Source organism: Sparus aurata, chromosome 18, assembly GCF_900880675.1.
Source record: "Sparus aurata chromosome 18, fSpaAur1.1, whole genome shotgun sequence".
In the NCBI taxonomy this organism is placed as follows: domain Eukaryota; kingdom Metazoa; phylum Chordata; class Actinopteri; order Spariformes; family Sparidae; genus Sparus; species Sparus aurata.
The window spans coordinates 23,812,605-23,838,402 of record NC_044204.1 but is presented as its reverse complement, the minus strand read 5'-3'; the positions used below and the strand labels follow the sequence as shown (position 1 = coordinate 23,838,402).

The 25,798-nt window shown below is 39.0% G+C and overlaps 2 protein-coding genes across 7 annotated transcripts in view; both read left to right on the top strand.

Moving 5' to 3' along the window:
- LOC115568775 (uncharacterized) overlaps positions 1-14,007 on the top strand; it is a 54,799-nt gene extending 40,792 nt beyond the window's left edge. The window contains exons 1-7 of one of the 2 annotated variants that reach the window (XM_030396358.1): positions 4,661-4,760; positions 5,841-5,945; positions 11,097-11,201; positions 12,369-12,689; positions 12,850-13,107; positions 13,205-13,297; positions 13,435-14,007. In XM_030396358.1, coding sequence (XP_030252218.1) covers positions 11,153-11,201; positions 12,369-12,689; positions 12,850-13,107; positions 13,205-13,297; positions 13,435-13,640 — 927 coding nt within the window. In that variant the 5' untranslated portion in view covers positions 4,661-4,760; positions 5,841-5,945; positions 11,097-11,152 and the 3' untranslated portion in view covers positions 13,641-14,007. Of the gene's footprint in view, positions 1-4,660; positions 4,761-5,840; positions 5,946-11,096; positions 11,202-12,368; positions 12,690-12,849; positions 13,108-13,204; positions 13,298-13,434 lie in introns of those variants that run through there. The other variant, XM_030396359.1, reaches the window with a different exon arrangement.
- Positions 1-25,332, top strand: part of LOC115568764 (uncharacterized) — a 30,040-nt gene extending 4,708 nt beyond the window's left edge. For 3 of the 5 annotated variants that reach the window (XM_030396339.1, XM_030396338.1, XM_030396342.1), the window contains 5 exons: positions 6,826-6,829; positions 23,105-23,136; positions 23,228-23,434; positions 23,570-23,665; positions 23,929-25,332. In XM_030396339.1, coding sequence (XP_030252199.1) covers positions 6,826-6,829; positions 23,105-23,136; positions 23,228-23,434; positions 23,570-23,665; positions 23,929-24,116 — 527 coding nt within the window. In that variant the 3' untranslated portion in view covers positions 24,117-25,332. Of the gene's footprint in view, positions 1-6,825; positions 6,830-20,672; positions 21,065-22,372; positions 22,694-22,878; positions 23,137-23,227; positions 23,435-23,569; positions 23,666-23,928 lie in introns of those variants that run through there. The other 2 variants (XM_030396341.1, XM_030396340.1) reach the window with 2 other exon arrangements.
- The last annotated feature ends 466 nt before the right edge of the window (positions 25,333-25,798 follow it).

Genomic DNA, 25,798 nt, shown 5'->3' with positions numbered 1-25,798 from the left:
TGAGGTGAAAATTTAAAGCAAAACAACGGAAACATGCTTATTGATGTCACATCAAGTAAATTCAACCTGCAATCATCTTTGCTCTGATGTCAAAATAACGTTAATAAAGTTTACTTGTTTTACTTTTACATTGAGTTTATAATTGTGTAAAGCTCAAAGGGCACAACAATATGTCTGCAACTGAAGAAAACTTTCCTATGAGGTGAAATCAACTTGTCAAGCAGATCACATTTTGTTTCTGAGACTTTAAGTTTTCATAACTTTCCAATTACTGACCACATTAACTCAGCTTCCTCTTTCACCTACAGACTGTTCTATTTTAAGAACACCCTGCATGGGCAGAGTTGTCACACCTTCTTATCCGATGTCGATCACTATGAGAAGACATTTCAGGCTGCTCAGCTCAAGATCTGCATGTTTGCTGTTAAATAAAGTAGAGAGGTTTGTCTGGAAACTGCTGACTGGATCAACAGAGGCTGGACACTGAGGAGACATGGAGGCTGTGATTGGACTGTTGCTGATGCTGCTTGGAGTCTCAGAAACAAAGGGCTTCTTCTGTGGGTAAGAAGAGTAACATCATGGTGTCGTAAACCTTTCACTCACTAATCAAACTGATGCTTCCTCCAGCAGAGATGTACAGAAGAGGATTAGGGCCACATGTGAATTTTTTTTTTTTGTTCTGACTTTTTTCTCAGAATTCTGAGATTAAAGTCAGAATTCTGAGAAAAAAAGTCAGAATTCTGAGAATAAAGTCAGAACTAAAAAAAAATTTAGACTTCTGACTCTTTTCTCAGAATTCTGACTTTAAAGTCAGAACTACAAAAAAAATTCACATGTGGCCCTAACCCTCTTCCGTAGAGATGACCCATGGTGCTTGAGTAAGTAAAACCAAAATCTAATTTTTGTGTCTCTTCATCTGGACAGATCCCACCCTGCTCATACTTGGTTTGCGAGCAAGTGTGATGATTCTTGTATCAATCGGGATCGCCGTCTATTATGTGTGGAAGAAAGAGAATTACGAGAAAGCTGAAGGCTCTGCCGTCCCTGAAGAGATGGACCATGAGAACTCTGTTGTGATGGTTGAAGTGAGAAGTTCAGCATCTGAACTTTAACTTTCTGAACCAACATCTCAGTGTGGCCTCTAGGCTGCTGTGATTGGACACCAGTCTTCATGGATGTAAAAATAGATAACAGTCAAATCATAATCTCTTCTTATTCCTCTCAGATTTACTTCTTAGCAGCTCACAAACACCTTCCTATAAAAGTCTCCAAGTGTTTTCTTCATTTGTGTCACTGTGGAAGCTCTGATTGAACAAAGGTTATGTGTTGTGACTCAAGTTCTATGATCACAAGTGGAGCTGTCTGACTTTTATGTTTCATATATGCATGATATTTTTCTCAGAAGAGAAAAGTTGATGTTTATGGAGATAAAATGTTTGACTTTTTAGTCTGTCTATTCTAAAAATGTTTTGGCATCTAAAAGACCAAACTGTCATTTTATGAGCACATTCACACATGTGATTTAAATGTTTGAGTCTGAACAGTGAAATGTCTTCTCACAAGCAAAAAGTGTCGATCCATGAGTAAGACCTGACGTGCACGCTCGAGGAGCGCTTCACGATTACTCTCCTGCCTGTCAGGTTGCAATCGGGGATCGACACTTTTTGCTTGCCATGATGGCAACACGCCGGAGATGCAGCAGCTAACGTGAGTAGTTAAAAAACCTTCTTTTTCATAAACGTTTCACTTTACAGCAAAATAACAAACATGTTTATTGATGTCACATCAAGTAAATTCAACCTGCATTCATCTTTGCTCTGATGTCAAAATTACATGAATAAAGTTTACTTGTTTTTCTTTTTCCTTGAGTTCATTATTGTGTAAACACAATAAGATGTCTGCAACTGAAGAAAACTTTCATATGAGGAGAAATCAACTTGTCAGGCAGATCACATTTTGTTTCTGAGACTTTAAGTTTTCATAACTTTTCTAGTGCTGACCACTCAGCATCCTCTTTCACCTACAGACTGTACTATTTTGACAACACCCTGCTTAGGCGAATGTTACACCTTCTTATCCAAAGTTGATCACAATGAGAAGACATTTGAGGCTGCTCAGTTTAAGATCTGCATGTATGCTGTTGAATAAAGTAGAGAGGTTTGTCTGGAAGCTGCTGACTGGATCAACAGAGGCTGAACACTGAGGAGACATGGAGGCTGTGATTGGACTGTTGTTGATGCTGCTCGGAGTCTCTCATGGTGAGATGATGAACTTTTATTTAATTTGACACATTCTATGCATGTGTGAGATCGAATATGTTGAAAAAGTACAGTTTGACATCATCTTCAGATGTGTTGCAGCTGGACTGTTGCTGATGCTGCTTGGAGTCTCAGAAACAGAGGCGTCCTCTGTGGGTAAGAAGAGTAAGATCATGATGTCATAAACCTTTCACTCACTAATCAAACTGCTGCTTCCTCCAGCAGAGATGACCCATGGTGCTTGAGTAAGTAAAAACTAACATCTGATTTTTGTTTCTCTTTATCTGAACAGATCCCGCCCTGCTCATACTTGGTTCGCGAGCAAATGTGATGATTCTTGTATTTGTCAGGATCGCCTTCTATTTTGTTTGGAAGAAGAAGAATTACAAGAAAGCTGAAGGCTCTGCCGTCCCTGAAGAGATGGACTATGAGAACTCTGTTGTGATGGTTGAAGTGAGAAGTTCTGCATCTGAACTTCAACTTTCTGATCCAACATCTCGGTGTCGCCTCTCAGCTGTTGGCTCTGTGTCTTCAGGATTTGAAAAAAGTGTTTAGAGAGGAAACTTCTTCAGCCTTTTTTATTCCTCTCAAATTCTTTGAGTGTTTATTGCATTTGCATCCCCGGCAAAGCTCTGAGAGAACACGTGTTATGTATTGTGACCTTAGCTCTATGATCAGTGGAGCTGAGTCATTGACTTGATATATATTTGTCTATGTTTTGGAGGTAAATTATTTTGCTTTTGTTTTGGTACTTGTCTTAGTTATTCTTAAAAAATAGTGATTTTGCACCCAAAGCATATCTTTAACATGTATGATATCTAGACATTTTGATCTGTTTTGCTTTGCTTTGTTTACAAATAATTATAATGTAAAATCTTTGAAAGCATTTAATTGAAGCAGTTTTAATTTTGTTGTTTACTTGTTTGTTCTGTCTTCAAAACCTGTCAGTCCGTTTAGGTAAGCTGTCTTTTTGTTGTCAGTTTTATCATGAACCATTTTAGTAAATAGTCTGGCATTCTCTATATTGATTGTTTTTTTTGTTTTTTTTTGCAATATCAGCACTGTTTTAATGTTTTAGGGTGTTTTAATGAAGAATTTCCAGTGGAGGGTCACAAAACTCTGACAGGTTAAAGTTGAGAAAGAAAGATGAAGAAAACATTCCGACATTCATATTCAGATTCAGAGATCAAAGCAGGAACATTACAGACAAACGGTTGAGAGCCAGCAGCACAATGTGGGGGTGCATATTTTTGCACCTTGGTGTGTATTTCTGTTGTAAATGAGGAAGTGAATTAATCAGTTGAGTTGAAGAAGCTACTTCCTTGTTACATAGTGAATGACACCACAATTAACAGTCAAACTAACAGTTACATAAAACAACATGGTCACAAAGCTGACTTCACAGTTTACTGATAGTCACACTTAACTTTCGGTCATATTCACAAATAAGCAGCCAAAATGTTGAACAGTTGTCATCAAATTCTAGTTTGATGGCAGAATATTGCTGAGTTCAGTCAGTCAGTAAATGCTGGACGGACAGCGTAACATCATGCCTCTGTGTTTTCACCTTGTTGGTATGTGACCCGGACAGAAGACACGGTGCTAAACAGACTTCCTACAAGTGTCCGTGCATACAAGCATCCTGGGGATGGTTATCAGAGGCACCGCCAGGGATTTTGGGCCCCATGAAAAGAAATCTAATTGGGCCCTTGTATAGGCCGGCGAAAAAAATTGATGCTGTTTTATATAAAACTGCATTTTAATGATATTTTTGACTATCATTCCCATATTTGTGAAAAGAACCTTGTAGTCCTGCATGCAGGTCTAATTTATCTCCACAACTGTAGACTCAGAGGTGGTGGCTTTGGATTTGGGGTGAAAAAATACATATATGACGCTATATGGTCGTTGCGATTTAATCTTCTGATTTCCAGAAAATATAAACATTTCTCTGATTGTACTGAGAGTTGTACTGAGTCACACAGTCTGCATGCACCAGAAATGTTCTCCTCTGTTCTTACTGCAAAGCAGAGGGGTGAGAGTCCCAAACTACTGACCAAACATTCTACTTTAGTGATAGCTGAATTTGAACTATATCATATATAAGCATGCATATGCTCTTTTTATTTAAAAACTGTTCTTAATACATTAAAATCATTCTGAAATAAATATGGATTATAGGCTATTTATATTTCATAGAGGGCTGACAGACAGCTGTTGCTGCTGATGATGATGCACTTGACGTATTTGTTCTAACAACATGTTTATTTTAATACTCTGCCTCATTGATCATTATGTGAGAAAATAATATGTGTTTGAATTTCTGTCATTAATAAATATTTCATTTTCTTTTTTGTAATGGTAAAAAGAGCAAGAGAGACAGACAAATCCCCACAGACAACCTGCAATGATGCTAACTGGCATGTCATTGAACACAGTGTTGCTCACCTTCTTCACTGGGACAGTTATGGGGAGACTGGGCTGCTGCTGACTCATCTGTTGGTAAGTCTGCTAAAAGGAGCAGGGACAATGATCTAATATGAATATCTTGCTAAACGTTTCCCTGCACTGATTAAATGTTGATGAAATGTAGGCTAACACTAGTCTGTAGCTAGCTAGCTTATTTCACTATGGACATTAAGCCACTCACAGACTGAAGGCTACCCAACTTTCTTGGTGAAAAACTCGGTTACAGATTGACACCCTTTCCTTTGTTTTTCCTCTCTTTCCTTTCCTCCAGATTTTGATTTAGGCAACATTGTGATCACTGTAGTTCTGGTGCATTGACTGACTGCAACTAAACACTGTCACTGATGAGTGCGCTAAGGCAGGACCAAACCATTTCATGCATATACAGGGGGGTGGTGGGTCAATATGGATGTTTACTTTTTGGTCAGCGGGGATATTTAACTTTTACTGCCAAAAACAAGTAAAAACAAAGAAATTAGTAATTGTATTATTAGATTTGAAATATAGTCAATGATGATGGTTTAATGATTTCATATTAGTTTTTAGTTTTTCTTTTTAACCTATTTTTTGGGGTCAGTCAGGGGCCCTTGGAATTGTCCTAACTTTCCCCCCCATACCATGCCCCTGATGGTAATGCACCCCCCCACTGAAACACCTTTATGTCATCATGATGATGGTCTTCTGACAAAGAGGTTCAATGATAAAGTCCTTCACAGAGGTAGTGATCCAGTAAGTCTATAAGGATTTTTGGTTTACAAGATCTTTATGATGATTAAAGCGGTGTGACCACCCAGTGAAAATGGATGTAAAGCTAAACGACAGAAACATTTTGTAACATCACACAATTTCTGAGCATTCAGCTGTAACTGTGTTTATTTGTCTGACAACTAAACTAAATGGCTGCAACGGAGGAATCTTAAACTGGACAATTCGCAAGTTGTTTCTGAGACTTTTACAATCGAATTAGCTCAGCTTCCTCTTTCACCTCTGTTTTAACAACACCCTGTGTTGTCCAAATTTTCACGCCTTCTTATCCGAAAATAATTTCTGATTACTTCATCTTCTTTTTCTTCTTCTTTTTCTTCTCCTTCCTCTTTTTCTGAGACCCTTCAGACAGCTCAGTTTAAGAGCAGCTTACTGGCTCAACAAAGGCTGAACACTGCGGGGACATGGAGGCCGTTATTGGACTGTTGCTGATGCTGCTCGGAGTCTCTCATGGTGAGATGGTGAACTTTTTAATTCGACACATTTTATGTAGCTGTGGGACTAAAAGTGTTCCAATATAAATGTTGCTCTTCAATGGGCTAACATAGATTTTTGCTAATGACAAAAAACCTGAAAGCTTTTTAAGATGCAGTCGTTCTCATTGGTGTGCCATGTGGCAAGTCCAGGAATGCTGTGGGATTTTGTTAAAGCCAAACATTACGTCTTAAATATACAACTTTACAACAAATAACATATATATATGTTAAATGTATATCAGTACTTTATACACACTACTTATCCAATACAGAGGGAAATTCTATCCTCTAAGAAATCCTTTAAGGTGATATGTCTCTCTGTGAACACATTGCGTCAGTGTTATAGCACCGTAACTGTGCAAGATCCAATCATGAAGACAGATGTTTAACGCCTCGAAACTATGTGCTGGGACCCTATTTGTACTGTCGCTGAGGTTTGGTGCTGTTCTGAGCATTATTTGTGGCTATGAGTGGCTTTTTGATGGCAGTTTCTTGGTGGAGGAATCGACTGCAGTGTATTGTTATCGTGTTGTCTTTTCTGAGGTTGCTAAAACTACATAAGCTTGCGGTCGGAAAACTCGATTTCTCGGGGGGGGGGGGGGTCTTACTCGGTGTCACTGTGTCTAAGACAATGGATTAAACTTAGGCCGGAATATCCCTTTAATTTAAGCAAAGTACGTTTGTTCAAACCACTGCTTATTTGAAACTTTTTTTTTGTTTTTTTTAAAAAAAGTTTTTTATTATTTTCCATAATTATAAACATGAAACAGACAACCATACATACGAACAGGTAAACCACACAGAATGGAGGTAATGAAAACGAAAAATAAAAAACAGACAAAAGAAACAAGACATAGGCAGGTAAATAGGCGATTCAATAAATAACAGCATATATTCGGATGCGAGGGGCAGTCCATTATTCAGGTAGAGTGTATGGCCTTAATGTAATACATATCCATACCAGACAATAAGGAATATCTATACATGGTTTAGCTGTTCTCTCTTGATATATATTTGCCAAAACTGTCCCACTGTTCGTTTGTCATGTAATTTTCACTGTTTAATCTCCCCAGCATTTTCTCATATGCAACAGTTTCCATCATCTGAGTTCTCCACATATTCAGCGTGGGGGCTTGAGGTTCCTTCCAACACCTTAAGATTATTCGTGCACAAGTGATAAGGCTAGTTTTCAAGATTCCAAAAATATGTTTGTTTAAGTGTGATACCATAGTTCTGTCTCCAAGGAGACATAGTCTTGGTGATCTGGGAAGTTCACAATTCAGCCATTTGCCCATATAATCTATTACATTTTCCCACAAAGGGAAGATCTTAGAACATTCCCATAATGCATGTACAAATGTGCCACTTATTTCCCCACATTTCCAGCATAGATCATTGTTAAGTAAACCCATTCTATTAAGTCTTGATGGAGTGAAATAATATCTATGAATTTTTTTATACTGAATACATTTACCTCTGGCTTCTCTTATGTAGTTTTCAGTGTTGGAAAGAATCCCCTCCCATGTTTTTTCATCCAACGTGCAAGACAAATCCTTCTCCCATATCCGCTTGAGATTACCACAACCATTACTGTTTGTCCAAGGACACATTTCATACCATTTTGATGCTTTATGATGCATTTTAGGTAGTTGTAAATAACACTCAACTGGACCAGCGGGAACAACCTCTTTAATGTAGTGTCTAATTTGTAAATATTTCCAAAAGTGGCCGTTGCCCTCTAAGTGAAACTTTTCCTTAAATCTGATATATGAAAGAAAATTACCATTTTCAAATAGATCATCCCATATTCTAATATCTTTTCTTAACCATTGAACCCAATAGATAGTCTGTCTGTCTATCTTTATTTTTGGATTATGCCATATGGGTGCATATTTTTGAGTATACTGAGAGATTTTACATCTCTTATGTACCTCTTGCCAAACCATTTTCCAATGTTCTAAAATAGGGTTGATCGTTTTATTTTTCTCATGTTTGACTATATGTGCAAGAACCTCAATGGGTTTAAAGAGGGACGTGAGTTCCCGCTCAAACAGGACCCAGCCCAGACCAGCACCGGTTTCATCCCAGTGTTTTGTGAGCTTGGACATCTCAAAGGCAACACTGTAATGTTTTATGTTCGGTAATGACAGACCCCCTCTCTTCTTTGACTCACATAATTTATCCATACGAATTTGAGGTTTTTTCCCATCCCAGAGAAATTGTTTTATCATTTTGTCATATCTTATCAATTGTTGTTTAGGAATGCTTGTGGGTATCATCCCAGTTTTATCTGTGGTGCTACAACCATTTTTGTTGTATTTACTTTACCCCATAACGTCAGACGTAGTTTACTCCAGTTGTCTAGATTGACTTGGATTTTATCTAATACTTTTTCCATGTTAGTTTTCATAATTTCCTGTATGTCTAGATCTAATTCTACACCCAAATATTTTATCCCTTTTGGTACCCACTTGAAATTAAAGGCAGATAGCTGACTGCATGAACATGTTTGAGACACTGGCATGGCTTCTGATTTATGCCAATTGATACAGAGACTTTGGAATATGCTTCAATAATTTCTAGTAAAGCTGACACAGAACTAGTTGGATCCCGACACAGTACCAAAATATCATCAGCATAAAGAAATATTTTGTGTTCCCTGCCGCCTCCAATGACTCCTTTAATTCTTGGTTCTGCTCTAATCAATGCAGCTAATGGTTCTAAGAAAATTGTAAACAATAGTGGGCTTAGGCTGCACCCCTGTCTAGTTGACCTGGTTATACTGAAAAACTGAGAAATTAGGGTTTGAGTATAAGACTCTTATCCATCTGCAAAAACTATCCCCAAACCCAAATTTTGAGAGTGTTGCAAATAAGAAAGCCCATTCCACCCTATTGAAAGCTTTCTGCGCATCGAGTGATATGGCTGAAACAGGGTGGCGGTTCATTCTATTCATCCAAATTAAGTGCAACAATCTCCTCATGTTATCAGCTGATGATCTATGTTTTATAAATCCCACTTGATCTTTGTGAATAATTTTAGGTAATCTTATTGCTAGTATCTTGGATAATATTTTGCAGTCAACATTTATTAGGCTGATGGGTCTATAGTTAGCTGGGTCCGTTGAACCCTATCTTTTTTTGGTATTAATGATATAATGGCCTCATTAAAACTTTCTGGGAGTGAACCATATTGAAACGTTTCCTGGAAAACCTCTATAAGAAATGGACAAAGAACATCATTCTTATAGTACCCCACCGGGAAGCCATCTACACCAGGTGACCTCCCGGTTTTCATACCCTTAATTGCAGTTCTGACTTCAGCTTCTGTTATTGGAGTATCCAAACTATCCCTTTCCTCTGAGGAAAGTTGTGGTAGCTCCACCTTTTGGAAGAAGGAGTTCAAGTCTTCATCACCAGCTGAACATGTAGAAGTATATAAGTCTTCATAAAAATCTTTGACAACTTCATTAATTTCGATAGCTGATGTAACTAGTTTATCATCTTTTCTAATTGCTGTAATATTATTATTTGAATCCAGGCATTTTAGTTGTCTTGCCAATAATCGTCGAGTTTTTTCACCATTCTCCTAAAAATTTGTTTTAAGCCTAAATAGTTAATACTCTGCTTTATTATTATATATTTAATGTAGCTCAAGCTTTAGTTGACAGATTTTCCTGAAACTATCTTCATCATATTGTTCGGCTAAATGTTTCTCTAATTTACCTATTCCCTTTTCCAATTGTTGTACTTTTTTCTTATTGTCCTTTTTCTTCCATGAACTATAAGCTAAACTTTCCCCCTGATAAACGCCTTGAGTGCATCCCAAACATGTTAATGTCTAAAAATACCTTAATATCCCCACCAAGTTTTGTAGCAAATTGTTCGTCTTGTAATAGACAAGCAAATCTATATGTAGTTTGACGGGCGCATGGTTATATTGCTATAACTCCTGTATTGCAGTCTATTACCAAATCAACAAGTGAGCCAGCAACCAGGAAAACATCTATTTGTGAATAAGATCTGTGAGAGTGAGAATAAAATGTGTATTCCCGATCTTTCTGATTTATGAGTTTCCAGATATCTATCAAACCCAGTTCTTCCTGTAGGGTATCTAATGCTGCTCTGTCTCTGGGGGGTGTACCTGTTCTGATTTTACTGCGATCCAGAAGATCGTCTAAAGTTTGATTAAATTATATTGACGTGTCCACTACCCATTGCCACCAAAGAGTATATACACCTGCCTCCCTCTACCTTCATCCACAAATTTACCCCTCACTCCTTCAATACACATTAATGCCTCACTCCTGCTGTCATAAAAATAAAAATAAAAACACTTCCAATGTATCTCTCTATAATAGCAAGGAATCTCATAAGTGCGCTAAGGCAGGACCAAACCATTTCATGCATATACAGGGGGGTGGTGGGTGTTTACTTTTTGGTCAATGGGGATATTTAACTTTTACTGGCAAAAACAAGTAAAAACAAAGAGATCAGTAATTGTATTATTAGATTTGAAATATACTCAATGATGATGGTTTAATAATTTCATATTAGTTTTTATTTTTTATTTTTTACATATTGGAATTGTCTTAACTCCCCCCCCCCCCCCGATGGTTATGAGACCCCCCGTCTGAAACACCTTTATGTTGTCACGTTGATGGTCTTCTGACAAAGAGGTTCAATTATAAAGTCCTTCACAGAGGTAGTGATCCAATACGTCTATAAGGCTTTTTGGTTTACAAGATCTTTATGATGATTAAAGCTGTGTGACCACAGAGTGAAAATGGATGTAAAGCTAAACGATAGAAAAATGTTTCTGATGTAACATCACACAATTTCTGAACATTCAGCTGTAACTGTGTTTATTTGTCTGACAACTAAACTAAATGGCTGCAAAGGAGGAATCTTAAACTGGACAATTCACAAGTTGTTTCCGAGACTTTTACGATCGATAACTTTGCTCGTACTGATCGAATTAGCTCAGCTTCCTCTTTCACCTCTGTTTTAACAATGCCCTGTGTTGTCCAAGTTTTCACGCCTTCTTATCTGAAAAATTATTTCTGATTACTTCATCATCTTTTTCTTCTTCTTTTTCCTCTCCTTCCTCTTTTTCTGAGACCCTTCAGACAGCTCAGTTTAAGAGCAGCTTACTGGCTCAACAGAGGCTGAACACTGTGGAGACATGGAGGCCGTTATTGGACTGTTGCTGATGCTGCTCGGAGTCTCTCATGGTGAGATGGTGAACTTTTTAATTCAACACATTTTATGTTACTGTGGGACTAAAAGTGTTCCAATATAAATGTTGCTCTTCAATTGGCCGACAGATCTTTGCTAATGACAAAAAACCTGAAAACTTTTTATGATGCAGTCGTTCTCATTGGTGTGCCAAGAGGCAAGTCCAGGTGTGCTGTGGGATTTTGTTAAAGCCAAACATTATGTCTTAAATATACAACTTTACAACAAATAACATATATATACATATGTTGAATGTATATCAGTACTTTATACACACTACTTATCCAATACAGAGGGAAATTCTATCCTCTAAGAAATCCTTTAAGGTGATATGTCTCTCTGTGAACACATTGCGTCAGTGTTATAGCACCGTAACTGTGCAAGATCCAATAATGAAGGCAGATGTTTAACGCCTCGAAACTATGTGCTGGGACCCTATTTGTACTGTTGCTGAGGTTTGGTGCTGTTCTGAGCATTATTTGTGGCTATGAGTGGCTTTTTGATGGCGGTTTCTTGGTGGAGGCATAGACTGCAGTGTATTGTTAACGTGTTATCGTGTTGTCTTTTCTGAGGTTGCTAAAACTACATAAGCTAGCGGTTGGAAAACTCAATTTCTCGAGGGGGGGGCGGGTATTACTCGGTGTCACTGTGTGTTAGACAATGGATTAAACTTAGGCTGGAATATCCCTTTAATTTAAGCAAAGTACGTTTGTTCAAACCACTGCTAATTTGAAACTTAATGTTTCCTTATGTTGAAACTTTTGCTTCAGTTTAGGCACAAATCCACTTGATTAGGGTGAGGAAAACATCCTGGTTTACCCTAAAATACCTGTTTTGGTCGCCGCGATCACGGATGGAGGCTGTATGACTTCCAGTGGATGGTTTTGGTTGCCACAATCACTCCAGGAAATGTCTGTGGCTTCAATAACCCCCCCCGACTCCACCCCAACTCCTGATGTGAAAGTCTGCTAATAAGCATTTAATGTGAACTTGATATGTCACGTCTGGTACAAAAGTCAACCTAGGACTTATCTGTGGTTTGCAAAAACATTTTATCCAGCCTACCGGGCTGACATATTTTTTGATGGCATCTTGTCATTCATTTTGTAGAAATTAAACAATCAAAATTGATTACTTTTTTCAACTTGTTTCCAATTTTCCAGGTGTGGAAACCTACTGTGATGGCAGAATAAATGGAGCTCAGTGTTATGGAGCCTTGGGAGGAACTGTGGTCCTCCGGCTGATGGACAGCGCCTCAGAAATAGCTAGATACGTGTGGTCAAACAAAACAAGAATGATACAGCATCGGAAAAAGAATACGATTGTCCATAATCTGATAGAAACCAGATCCTCATTTACTCCCATTGACGGAACATTTCGGATCAACAACCTGAGCATGACTGATGGCGGTGAATATACTCTGAAAAGCTTTGATTCATTTGGACGCAGCTCTGAGCCTCAAACTCTACAATTGACCTTTCAAGGTAAATAACTTTTTTACTTGTCATGTTCAGACTCATATATTTTTATTATATATATTTTTACTCACATATATTTGCATCTGTGTCTGTTCTATACTAGAAACTGTACAGAATAACCAAGTTTGTGTTGATATCTAAAGTGATGTGAGTGTGTTTCCTTCAGCTCCTGTGTCCTCTGTCCTGCTGGTCTCTGAGTGTCTGTCCCAGGGAGAGATGAGGGTGTCCTGCTCCTCTGAGGGAGGGGACAGTCCTCAGTACAGCTGGACTCTGGATGGACACACACTGACAGATGCTCAGCTCCTCTCTGGAAATAAAGACAGTAACAACATCACTCTGAGACAAGACGTCTCAGGACAACTGGTCTGCTCAGTCAGCAATAACGTCAGTAGAGTCTCAAAAGAAGAGACAGTATCTACCTGTGGTGAGTGAGAACATGATAAAACATAACTTCTTATTACTGATACACTGATTCTGACATTGCGTGCATCAGTGATCTTTCTCATCTTTCTTTTCTACAGGCTTCATATTCATTGACTGCATCTCCAATGGCACGCACATATCACAGTGGGTGCTCGAAGCAAATAACACCCTGTGTATTGAGCAAACTGGGGGTAAGGAGGCTTGCATGATAACATCCACAAAACTCCTCACTCACATCACACACACTCTATTTAAACTGTTACTCAGCTAACTCTTCTGTGCTGTCACAGCAGTAAACTGACATGGGATTTTTTTTGTCTCTGGACAGTCTCTGGCTGGACAGATCACACCCTGCTCATACTTGGTTTGCGAGCAGCTGTGGTGATTCTTATATTTAGTGGGATCGCCGTCTATTTTGCTTGCAAGAAGAAGAAGACAGACAAGACGGCTGAAGGCTCTGCCGTCCCTGAAGAGATGGACTATGAGAACTCTGTTGTGATGGTTGAAATGAGAAGTTCTGCATCTGAACTTTAACTTTCTGAACCAACATCTCACACAGGTGTCTTCATCAGTGTTGCTACAGTTACCTTGAAAAAGTAATCCGATTACTGATTACTCCTTCAAAAAGTAACTTGGTTACTTTGCTGATTACTTGTTTTTAAAAGTAACTAAGTTAGATTACAAGCTAACAACACCTCCCTACCTCAACATAAACATTCAGCGCGGCCTCCAGATTTCTCTCCATCTCTGTGTGGCGGGAGCGGGTGTGAGTGTGTGTGTGTTGTCAACAACGCCACCTGGGATTTTAACCCAGGAATTAGCCATACAAGGCCACAGGTTCGAACTCACAGGAGGGCCAGAAGACGTGGTTCCAAAAGGAATATTTTTTATTAACAAATTGCAAAAAAAACAAAAAAAAAAACACTTTAAAATAACTAAGGCAGGGGTCGGCAACCCAAAATGTTCAAAGAGCCATATTGGACCAAAAAAACAAAAAACAAATCTGTCTGGAGCCGCAAAAAATTAAAAGCCTTATATGATGGCAACACAGGCTGTAAGTGTCTATTAGCTATATTAGCCTACTATCAAAATGACCAAGTAGGCTACAAATAGACATAATGAGCATTCATGATTAAATGTTTATTTTCCCTGCAGCGCATCCTGGAGAGAATGACACACCACGTGACTACTCTGCTGTACGATATTTGGTGCTTTAAGTTTAACTTCCATTACAATATTAATGTTTTGTTGCATTGATGAAATTATTTAGCATTGATAGCTAACAGCATGGGGTCAGAACTTTACACTGTGTTTTAAGCGTCTTAACATGCTCCACATCTCACACCAAAAGTTATGCAACATCAGCAGACACCTTACAACACAGCACTGTAGCGTGTATGACTCAAAATGAATGTACATTTCTGTTCATAATGTACATGTCCATGTTACAGCCTGTCATAAGACATGAGCCTTACAATAGCCTGTTAAGCCTGTTAAGTGCACACTCGATGGATATGCTAGTTTGGTCTAGCTACCGGAGCACACGGATGTCAACAAACAGGTGTGTAGCTCCTTGCACAAACACACTGTTTTAACTACTTTTTTATTCATTTTGAGTCATACACGCTACAGTGCTGTGTTGTAAGGTGTCTGCTGATGTTGCATAACTTTTGGTGTGAGATGTGGAGCATGTTAAGACGCTTAAAACACAGTGTAAAGTTCTGACCCCATGCTGTTAGCGTTCAATGCTAAGTCTCCGTTCACGGAGCTCTGAAATGGTTGGACCAAATGTGTTCGCGTCTTCGGTACTGGCAAGTCAAGGGTAGCTTGAGCAATGAAGCTGCATGTTTAAATCAACCGAAGTTCTCCTTTAATGACACGACGGGGAGACACGGACATGCACGCTGAACACACCAGATGCAACGCACAGCAGGAGCAGAGAGGGAGAGCGGCAACCAACACACCTGGTTTTAATCACCCGCAGCGCCGCCCAACAATTAACCTGCACCAGCTGGCACCGTGCCATGCAGTGACCAGGGGGGAACAACAGGATGGGAACCACTTCGCACCCCATACTGGAGACCATAAGCTGATGGTAAAGAATGACTTCGCCCCCTAAAACCACCTGGTTGGCCCTCCCTTTCCCATCTGATTGTGATCCGTCCAACAAAGAAGCTGTTGGTCTGTTACGGACATACTGTTTAGAGAACTGTCAAGAACGTGCTCCATAAACTGGTCACGCAGAAGATCCCCAGCGTTAGGTACGCCATCTGGTGTGCACTGCTTAACCTGCTCCATTTAAGCCATCAGGGCCAAGGAATACTCCTGCAAAGTCTCACCCTCCTGCTGTCTTCTGGAGAAAAAGGTCTGCTGCAGGGTTACATAAGACTGAGCACAGCCATACAGCTCCCTCAAAATAGCGAGGACCTTAGCTGGGTCCCCTCGCTCTACAATAGGCCTAAACCTGATCTCCTCTCTGGCTTCTCCTTCCAAATGATCAAAAATAAAGAGGGCTTGATCAACGACTGAAAGGTGGCGGACTCTCATGCAGGCCCGTATCTCCTCCGTCCACTCAGCTATCCCTATGCCTGTCTTCCCATTAAACACAGGGCATTTACGGTCCCTGGGGACCACGACCAGCCGCTCCGTGACAGTAGCGGCACTAGCAGACGGAGCGTGGCTAACTTAACCGGAGGGACCTGCAACAGCTCCACCAGGCACGTCCCGGGAAGCAGCCCGCTCCTGAAGCAGCCGCTTGTTGTCTGTCTGTAGTTGTGACACTAAATCCCTAAGTCGCTGTACCTCATCCTCCATGGTAACTATAAAGTCTCCCCAATACTCACAACACTGAAGTCTGGTTCTTGGGATGGATGCTGCTGTCCTGGCTCCACAATGACTACTCAACTCTGGGCTCACCTGTCAACAACAAAAAAAGAAAATACAAGAAATACAAACAACAACAATCAAACAGAAAAAAAAAAAAAAAATGGAAACCATACTTAGGCCCTTTAACACTGTGATCCTGCCAACATCTGCATACTCCTTCTCCAGGTAGGAAAATAAAGAAAAGATGTTCCGTGAGGCAGCACGGCACTGATAGTAGTAGGGATCTTGTTTATTATGGCACGAAACGAGGGCGAGTCAACCGTGTGTAAGTGCAGCATTTCCTCTACAACATACCGCCCGGACAACTTCTTCAATTCTCCCCTACTTACTTGTTTTGCACCGAAGTCCAGCTTTTGTTTTTTGGGTGGTGGGGGACCTCCTGCAGAAGTCGAGGCCGTGGCTTTGCTCGCATCTCTCTGCTTAACACCACCAGGTGTTTTTGAAGCTTGATAGTACTTTGTCGCCAGCACAGAGTGTACAACGAACCTTAATGTTCTCATCTTTAGCTGACACGAACTCAAAATAATGACTGTATTTCCAGATAAGAAAACGCGCATCACCATCTCTCTCCTCCCTCGATTTTTGTTTGTGTTTGTGATGCTGCGTGGTGTTACATGTGAGTTTTCCTCATGCTGAAAAACTAGTCTTGACACTCCCCGAGACGCAAGAAGAAAGCAAAAATATACATTTTTACTAAGGAAAATGACAAAAATAATAGTAACGCACAGTGACTTGAAGAAGTAACTTTAATCTGATTACTGGTTTGGAAATATTAACGCGTTAGTAACGTGGTACTAAGTAACGCGATGTGAAAATAGGGTTAAAAATGTGAGAATCTCTTCTGGTTTTATTCTTATCAAATTCTCTCTTGGCTGTAGTTAGCATCAAAACTATCTGACCCACACAGCTGATACGGCATAATACAGTGCAGAGTAAGCACAGCACATTGCTTAGCTGCCATTCTTGTACTCCTGTGTCTGCTTCTTCAGTCTGGCAATGTGCAGACCAAAATTTACTGGTGGTTATACAGCGACTATGGAAAACCACCCACACAACCCATTTAAAAAAATGAAAACTATCGCTTTTGGTGAAGTTAGGTTGTGTTTTTCAGAGATGTTCTTTAAATAGGCCTGTTTCCCCCATGAATGTTAAAGTTTATTAAAGTTTTTTTTTGTTTTACATTTTGTTGACTTTCATTATAACAGATAAACACCTAGTAAACTATTCAAATGTGCAGTTCATACATTCATACAGTACGCAAATGATACGTACACTTTGGATTAATCTCATCATTAAGTAATGAGGGATTACTAATAAAATCTTTGTCACTCAGGGAAAAGGGGCAACTCCCTCGCCCCTCTAGATGTGGCATGTTTAATGCTGCAAGTGCAACGTCAGAACAGCTTGAGTTTATGTACATGTTCAAACCTTACTTTTATGAGTGCTGTTTGGTACTGCACTGTTAATATATATAGATGTAAGGCTTGGTGCTACTAGTTAAAAAATATGTAACCCTACAAAGCTCAAAGATGTATATTAGCTCAATCTGTCAATACAAAACACATTTCTTTCAGTAAGTATGTTTATTTCAAGAGGTAGCAAGGCGGTTTGGGGTTTCGATGTGTGGTATTTATTCCATGATCTCTAGAAAGCCTTACCGTGAGCCAAAGTTGCCTTGCCGTGTCAACAGGGACTAGAAATAGTTGAAAGTTATTACTAAGGCTCAGCCTACTTACTGGAGAAGCAAAGATAGTAGTAGTCGTGTTTTGTCCCTGTTTCCAGGTTAACAAAGGTAAACCAACAAAAAAGTTTTTATTTTGAAAGCGAATTAGCCCACAATTTAAATAGATTCGAATTACAGCTTTTATTCTAGTGTTAAAAGCTTTTATTCTAGTGTTAAAGTTACTATTAGCAACAGTTTTATAATCACAATATTACACTCGAGTGTGATGATGATGATAAAGCACACCCTCCTGTGTAATATTGGTTAAAGATGCACTATGCCGTTATGGAGAAGAAATCCAAACTCATAATTTTTATATAATACAATATCAATGAGGTGATAATACAAATTCAGAAATATTTATCTTTTCCCTAACTGAATAAACAAGCTGTTCTCAGAGGAAAATAAGGTCCCCAGAATGCTGTTTGAAGCTAGAAAGGTGGCAGGGTCCGCCAATATATAGTAGTAAACAGTATGAAATTGTGTTCTCCTTTAAGTTTGTTTGTTTTCAGTTTGTTTGTCCGGTTTATTCAGACATGAGAACAAAAAAAGATTTTTTTATTTTTATTTTTTCAGTTTATTTGGGCCTAAAAAAAAAAACATCTGTCAATGAAGATTTGTCTCTCCTGATTAAAACATCTTCTCCAAAAACTACAGGGTGCCCCTTTAATTAAAGCGGTTTCATCAAAGTGAAAGAGGCAAATTAAGGAATACCAGGTTTTTTGCTACTTCACTCAGTTTTTGAGAATTCATCTTGCATTACCTGTGTATCAGCCGGACAGAGCAAAGATTTAGGCACCTTGTTTGGCAGCATGCAGCTCAGTGATAGTGTTTACTTGTCTGGCAACATTTGCCATGTTTGCAACTGAGAGTGAATTACATGTGAGAAGCTAACTTTACCTCTGCCTACTGTTTCCGTTCTCAGCTGTGCTATTTAAAGAACGGTCTGGTCAGGTTTCACACCTTCTGATCTGAGGTTGATCACTGAGAGAAGCGTGTTAAAGCTGCTCAGTTTCTAAAGCTGTAAAATGATCTGCCTGCTGAATGGATCAACAGAGGCTGAACACTGAGGAGTCATGGAGGCTGTGATTGGACCACTGCTGATGCTGCTCTGAGTCTCTCATAGTGAGATGTTGAACTTGTTTAGTGAAGTCTGATATCATCTTCAGTGATGTGTTATATGGACCAAACACTGACCTCTAAATGATACAGACATGATTTAAATACATCCATCCATTGTCTGGAATTTTATCCCTTTTTTTATGGGGTCATGGGTGTTTTTGCTGGAGCCAATCCCAGCTGTCTCTGGGTGAGGGCAGGGTACTCCCTGGACAAGGGCCCTCACTGATGGCAGAGGCCGCCATGCAAGGTGCCAACCGCACATCAGGAGCAATTTGGGGTTCAGTATCTTGCTCAGGGATACTTCGACATGCAGCTCAGCTCAGCTCAGAGCTGGGATTTGAACCAGCGACCTTCCGATCACTAGCTGACCTGCTCTACCCGCTGAGCTACAGGTAGAAATTTAGTAGAAATAGTGTGTAAACATAAAAAAAAAAAGTTTATGTCCAGGTGTGGAAACTTTCCAGGATGGAGCTCAGTGTTTCAGAGCTTTGGGAGGAGCTGTGGTCCTCCGTCTGACGCACAGCGCCTCTCTTGATATGGAGCGTTTATTGCTGCAATTGCAATGTCTGCAGCTCTTTTTTTATTTTTGGGCATTTTCCTTTAATGAGTTGCCAGTGGAGGGCGACACACTCTAATGAGAGGACAGCCAGAGAGAGAAAGAGAGGAGGAAGACAGAAGATTCATAGGAAAGCTTCCAGTAAAATGAAAGAGAAAAAGCTCGAGCTCCAGACCTCTGAGGGCCAACAGCACCGTGTGAATATTACATATTTTAGCAACTTATGTCACTTTGTCACCTTTTTCTTTTTCACATAGTTGATCATTCTCAGAAAAGACAAACTAAGAGCTCTCGGACTAGCTGTTTATGTTAAAGGAATAAAGTGTAGAAACATCTGAGATACTGCAACAACCCTTTTTATTCTAAAGGGAACAATAAAGGCAACAACGGCACCAATAAAGTCTGAAGCTGTAAAATGCTCTTCTTCCACTTCATCTCAGGGCTGACATCATGTCATAAATATACTACTGCCGTCATTATTATTCCATTATTACTCCAGTATTCAGTTGCTCAAAATCACTTGTTAAAAACTCAAACATCCTCACTAAATTAATTCAGTTACGCTGTTATCTGAAATATGTAGGTTTTTTCCCATTATGCAAAATCCAATACAGAAATGTTATTTTACACATTTCTGTATAATATAGATCATACTTCAATAAAAAGTATTAATACTACATATAATAATATACCATAATATAACATATAATTAAAAAAAATGTCACTAGCGGAATCTGAATTTAAAATGTGTAAATATGGGGCACCGTTTAGCTAAGTTGGTAGAGCGGGCGTCCCATGTGTTGAGGCTTTGCAGCGTGTCACTCCCCCTCTCTCTCTCCCTGTTTCCTGTCACCCTCTTCAGCTGTACTATCAATAAAAGGCCCTAAAAATAAATAAAATGTGTAAATATTTGTGTGCTGAACAAGCTCTTATAATAATGACCTATCACAGTAAAATCTGGCAAAGTGACCTAAGAAAATCAAGGTACTGATTACCTCAAAATTATCAAGTAAAGTAGACTAATATGTATAATTGTTTCAAAACTTTTTAGGTTGTACGACTTACATTTATTTGTCTACTATACTTGATATGTCTGAGGTTAAAGTTAAGTCAACTTTTAAACTTTACATGCTGTGTATTTAGATCAAATTTAACTCATCATTCACTTAGAGATCAGATGTTTGATGCATGAAATGTTTATTTTGTCAGAAGTTATGTGATGTTGAGTTGTCAGAATCTTTTGCTGTCAATTCTTATTCCTTGTTTATATTAGAACATCTGAGAAACGGCAGCTGTCAGTCTCAAATCCTCTTTTGGTACGAAGGAGGAATGTTTCCCTCTCTTCCACTCGGTCCATCACACCCATGTGGCCCTCTTGGTCTGGGCTGAAGGGGAAGTGAAACTGACATCACTTCCTTTTCTCCTTTCTGCCTATAAAAAGATGAACACAACAACGCTGCATTTGGCCAGAGTTTTCACACATTCCCCTCCGAGGTGCGCCACTTCTCAGGACACATTTCAGGCCGCTTAGTGGAGGATGTGCTTGTTTGTTTTTGGACGAAGGAGAAAAAATTTTCTGGAAGCTGCTGACTGGATCAACAGAGGCTGAACACTGAAGAGACATGAAAGTTGTGATTGGACTGTTGCTGATGCAGCTTGGAGTCTCTCATGGTGAGCTGTTAAACTTAGAACACCAACAATTACTTGTTGATATTGGATTCAACATCATGTGTTAAACTGTTTCACAGCTTTAACTTTTTGCGCAGCTATTAGTTTGAAGTATCTTCATGAGTTTAGTACAGTTATTGTCCTTGTATTGTGTAATGAAGCTCTAATACTGCCAGCTGGAAACTACTTTTTTGTTTTTAGAAATAACCACTTTTATTGATGAATTAAGATACAAGAATGCTGCAGTTTGAAACTGAGATTTTCTGGTTTAGTTGCTGTTTGAAAATATAAAACTTGTTTTTCCCAAGAGAAACGGCAATCAGTTCTATATTTGAGATTACCTCATATAAATTCATCTATTGAATAATACTTTCAGGATAAAAACACTTTAGGGTTCAGATATTTATCCAGTGTAACCCTGATTTTCTTCTTCTTTCTTCTCAAGGACATCGTGTTATGTTATTTTAGTCTAATTAAGCCAAAGACTAAACATATTTTTATGGAAGAAAAAGTGACTTCAAGTTGGCCTTTTCTCCAAATCTCCTGCATGATTCTCTTCTTTCTCTCCCAAATACAACCTGAATTATAATTTGGTATCACTGGAAAAGTTGGTATATCTCCGCCAGGAAAGGAAAACCAGGCAAAGAAATTTGGAGAAAGGGGCTCTTGATGGTCAGGTTGCAATGGCAACTATAAACCCCCTTAAACTTCCCATAAGGGCAATATACTGATCACCACTAGTCGTATTATGTGGGTTAACTGCAATGTGCAACCATTCAGGTTGTTATCTATTTAGGTTTTCATTTATCTGTTTTTTATGAAATTCTGCTAATGCGAACACAGGGAATTATAAAAAAAGAAAGGATTTCGTAAATTTTTGTTGGTGACACAATATTCACAACCTAATGATAATAACTGGTTAGAGAGGCCCCTGGTTAGTTTTTGCCGTGGGTAGCAAAAGACTGAAGAGTCGATGCTGCCAGTGTAATTTAACATACAATTCTGTAGGTGTGAAAAAGCACTGCATGAGTTTTCCAATGGACGGATGGGGTTTGCTAAGTTAACTAAATAAAAAAATACATCTGTTAACTGACCCCTTGACTGTTTTGTCGTAACAGACCTGTGAATGCATGTGTAATAATAGTCTGTTTATTAAGTATGATCAGGGAGAGACAGCACTGAACTACTGTTGCTTGCTTAACATCAGTATTTGCACATGTCTAGAATATTGTCAGTGTCATTAAGTTTGTAGACATGAAATGTTCAAATGTTGGATATTTATGTTTACAACATTTTCTTTTAAATGTCCAGGTGTGGAACCCTACTGTGATGGCAGAATAAATGGAACTCAGTGTTATGGAGCTTTGGGAGGAACTGTGGTCCTCCAGCTGATGAACAGCACCTCAGAAATAAGCAGATACCAATGGTTCAAAAACAAAACAAAAATACTTGATTGGAGAAATGATAAGTTAATAACTAATCAGTTAGAAAACAGATTCTCATTTACTCCCAGTTTTGGAACATTTAGGATCAATAACCTGAGCAGGACTGATGGTGGTGAATATACTCTGCAAATATTTGATTCAAGAGGACGAACGTTAGATCCTCAGATTCTACAGCTGAACATTCAAGGTGAATAACTTGTTTTGCTTAATTAAAAGTAATTTTGATAAACACACATGTCTTATTCTATTGCTACACTACATATTTTTCATAGTCTTGTTATATTTATTTCTGTGTCTGTTCTGTATCAGAAACTGTACAGAATAACCAAGATTGTGTTGATATCTAAAGTGATGTGAGTGTGTTTCCTTCAGCTCCTGTGTCCTCTGTCCTGCTGGTCTCTGAGTGTCTGTCCCAGGGAGAGATGAGGGTGTCCTGCTCCTCTGAGGGAGGGGACAGTCCTCAGTACAACTGGACTCTGGATGAACACACACTGACAGACGCTCAGCTCCTCTCTGGAAATAAAGACAGTAACACCATCACTCTGAGACAAGACGTCTCAGGACAACTGGTCTGCTCAGTCAGCAATAATGTCAGTAGCGTCTCGCAGAATAAAACGATATCTACCTGTGGTGAGTGAGAACATGATGAAGAATAACTTCGTAATTACAACACTGATTCTGACACTGTGTGCATAAGTGATGATCTGTTTCTTTTTTACAGGCTTCATATTCATTGACTGCATCTCCAATGGGACGCACATATCACAGTGGGTGCATGAGGCAAATAACACCCTGTGTGTTGAGACACCAACAGCCCGTCCCTCCACCACTGAGGGTAAGGAGCCTGACATCACAGTGTCCAATAAACCCTCCCCTAATAACACAACCCCCGGTCTAAATCTGCCCATCAAGGATGAACACTGGTACAGTAAGTAAAACTAACTCAACTGCAGTGGATTGATTAAAAAACATTTCCATTTTTATATCTTTGTGTGTCCTCATAAAAACCTTTAAGTGTACCTTAAAGATCTGTGTACCACTGTGTCTTCTCTGACTGAAACAGTTATGGCAGGCGTCCTGGCTGTACTGGTGATTCTCCTCGTGGTCGGCGTTGCAGTCGTTTGTGCTCATAAGAAACGGCAAAACAACAAACCAAAAGGTAGTAACTGCATTCAGAGGTGTATTTTTATTCATTTTGTTAATATTTACAGATTAAAAGAATAGTTTGACATTTTGGTGAATACACTCGCTTTCTTGCCAAGATTTAGATGAGAAGGTTGACACCACGTCATTCTCAGTAAGAAACACAATTAAGCATGCTTCCCAAAATGTCAAACTATCCCTTTAAAAATCTAATGTGCAGTCACCGAGCATGTCCAGTCAGTAAATATATTTGTGCCACTTCTTCCTTTTACTTTACAGAAGAAGACGACGAACAGGAGCTGACGTATGCTGATGTCAGGGTCGTGAAGCGGCAGGTGAGGCGAGAGCCGCAGAAAGAAGAGGCGGGGGTGGAGTACGGCGAGGTCAGGTTCTCAGGGCGACCCCGGCAGAGCGCCCAGCCAGCGGGAGATGATTGTGTGTACTCCATGGTCTGTAGAGACAGGTGATCCAGACTGTTATTACAAAGACTGCAACTCTGAGGGCAGACGGAGGTGTTTCACCTTGATAGGAAAAAAATATACAAGCCACCAGCACATACTGTAATAACAACAACAACATCAACAACAACAACAATGATTATTTATATGCTCCATCACTAAATCAGACCGTGGCTCATTTTTGTAGAGTAATTTTTTTAGTGTATTTATCTTTTTTTTTAACTAACAATTTTTTTCAGTATCCAGAATGCTTTGCCATCTCCCTTTTTCTGTTCCACATGTTGTGCTTCTTATCTTTTACTTGTTTCTAATTTAAAGGCATGTCTCCTTTTGTTTCATTGTTCAAAACATAGTTAACCTGCAATAATGACAGAAGGAACTTTAAGATAATTTAATTTGATTTATGAATAACTGCAAATACAATATTTAAGGTTACTTCCTGGTACTTTAATTTAGGTACGGGGAGTACCGCTTTTTTTTTTAGAGGAAATAAATAAATACAAATTATAATGTATTTTGTAAGTACTGGGTAACTACTTGTGACAGAACCAAACAGCTGACAACAATGACATCCTGCAGTTCCCTAAGTTAATCATGATATGACATATTTCTCTGTTATTAAAGTCCAATAAGTAGAAAAACTATATGTATATTCTCATCATTCTTTACAGTCGTAAGTGCCTCTGGCAGGCAAGCTACACCCAAAGTACTGTACAAGTGGAGGGTGAACAAAGGAAAAATGGTGGATTATTATATGTATTTTAAAAATAGATCAAATCTATATGGGTCATTTTGAAGGTTCAGTGTTAAATTGAGTTTGTTTCATAACTTGTTCAACTTTCCTTTTATTACATTAAAATGAATGAATGTATGCTTGATCTACCTTCATATTTACATGACATAATTTAATAAGCCTAATTTATGTTAGGATGTCATTATTGTCAGCTGTTTGGCTCTGTAACCAGTAGGAACCAGCCTCTAACAAAATACTTACAGTTTGATTTATTTCTCTTTTCCTTTGAAATTTCCAAGTGTTTCCCTCGTCACCCTGTACCCAAAATCAAGTACGAGTAGGAACCTGTAATTATTATATATGTACTTATTCATAAAATGAAAACGTGACTTTAGTATGTTTGTGTTGGTCCATCATCTGTGTTTGAATGTGATCTTAAGTGGCTATTTTAACTTTATGTCTCAGGAATAAAGGTGCACCTGACCTAAATCATTTTTTTTCATCTATTATTTATTAAACCAATGTGGATGCGTCAGTTGAGGGTCAGAGTGTGTCAAATAAACTAGCGAGCCTGCTCTTGCATTTGTAGATTTATTAAACATACTGTACGATGCAGTGCGTGGGAGTTAATCTCACGTTAAAACCCTGCCGGCTTCCTTTCGGCCTCTGGCCTAAAGATAAGTTGGTAGACAAATGTCTTGTCGCTCAGGAAGTTCTCAGTGAGCATGAATTTGTTTCCATGATGTAAACACTTCTGCTTTCTCATGGCACTGGCTTTCAGTTTTTCAAAATTGGTTTTTGGTTGCATGTTGTGATTCTTATCGCTTGTCGCAGCATGCTCACACCTTTTGCCCGCACTCTTCAATGCAATGATTTTTTAAAAAGTGTAGTTTTTGTGCAGCTTATTACAGTAGTCTTTTTCAATTGATCCAGACCTCGAAAGTACATTTCATAGCTA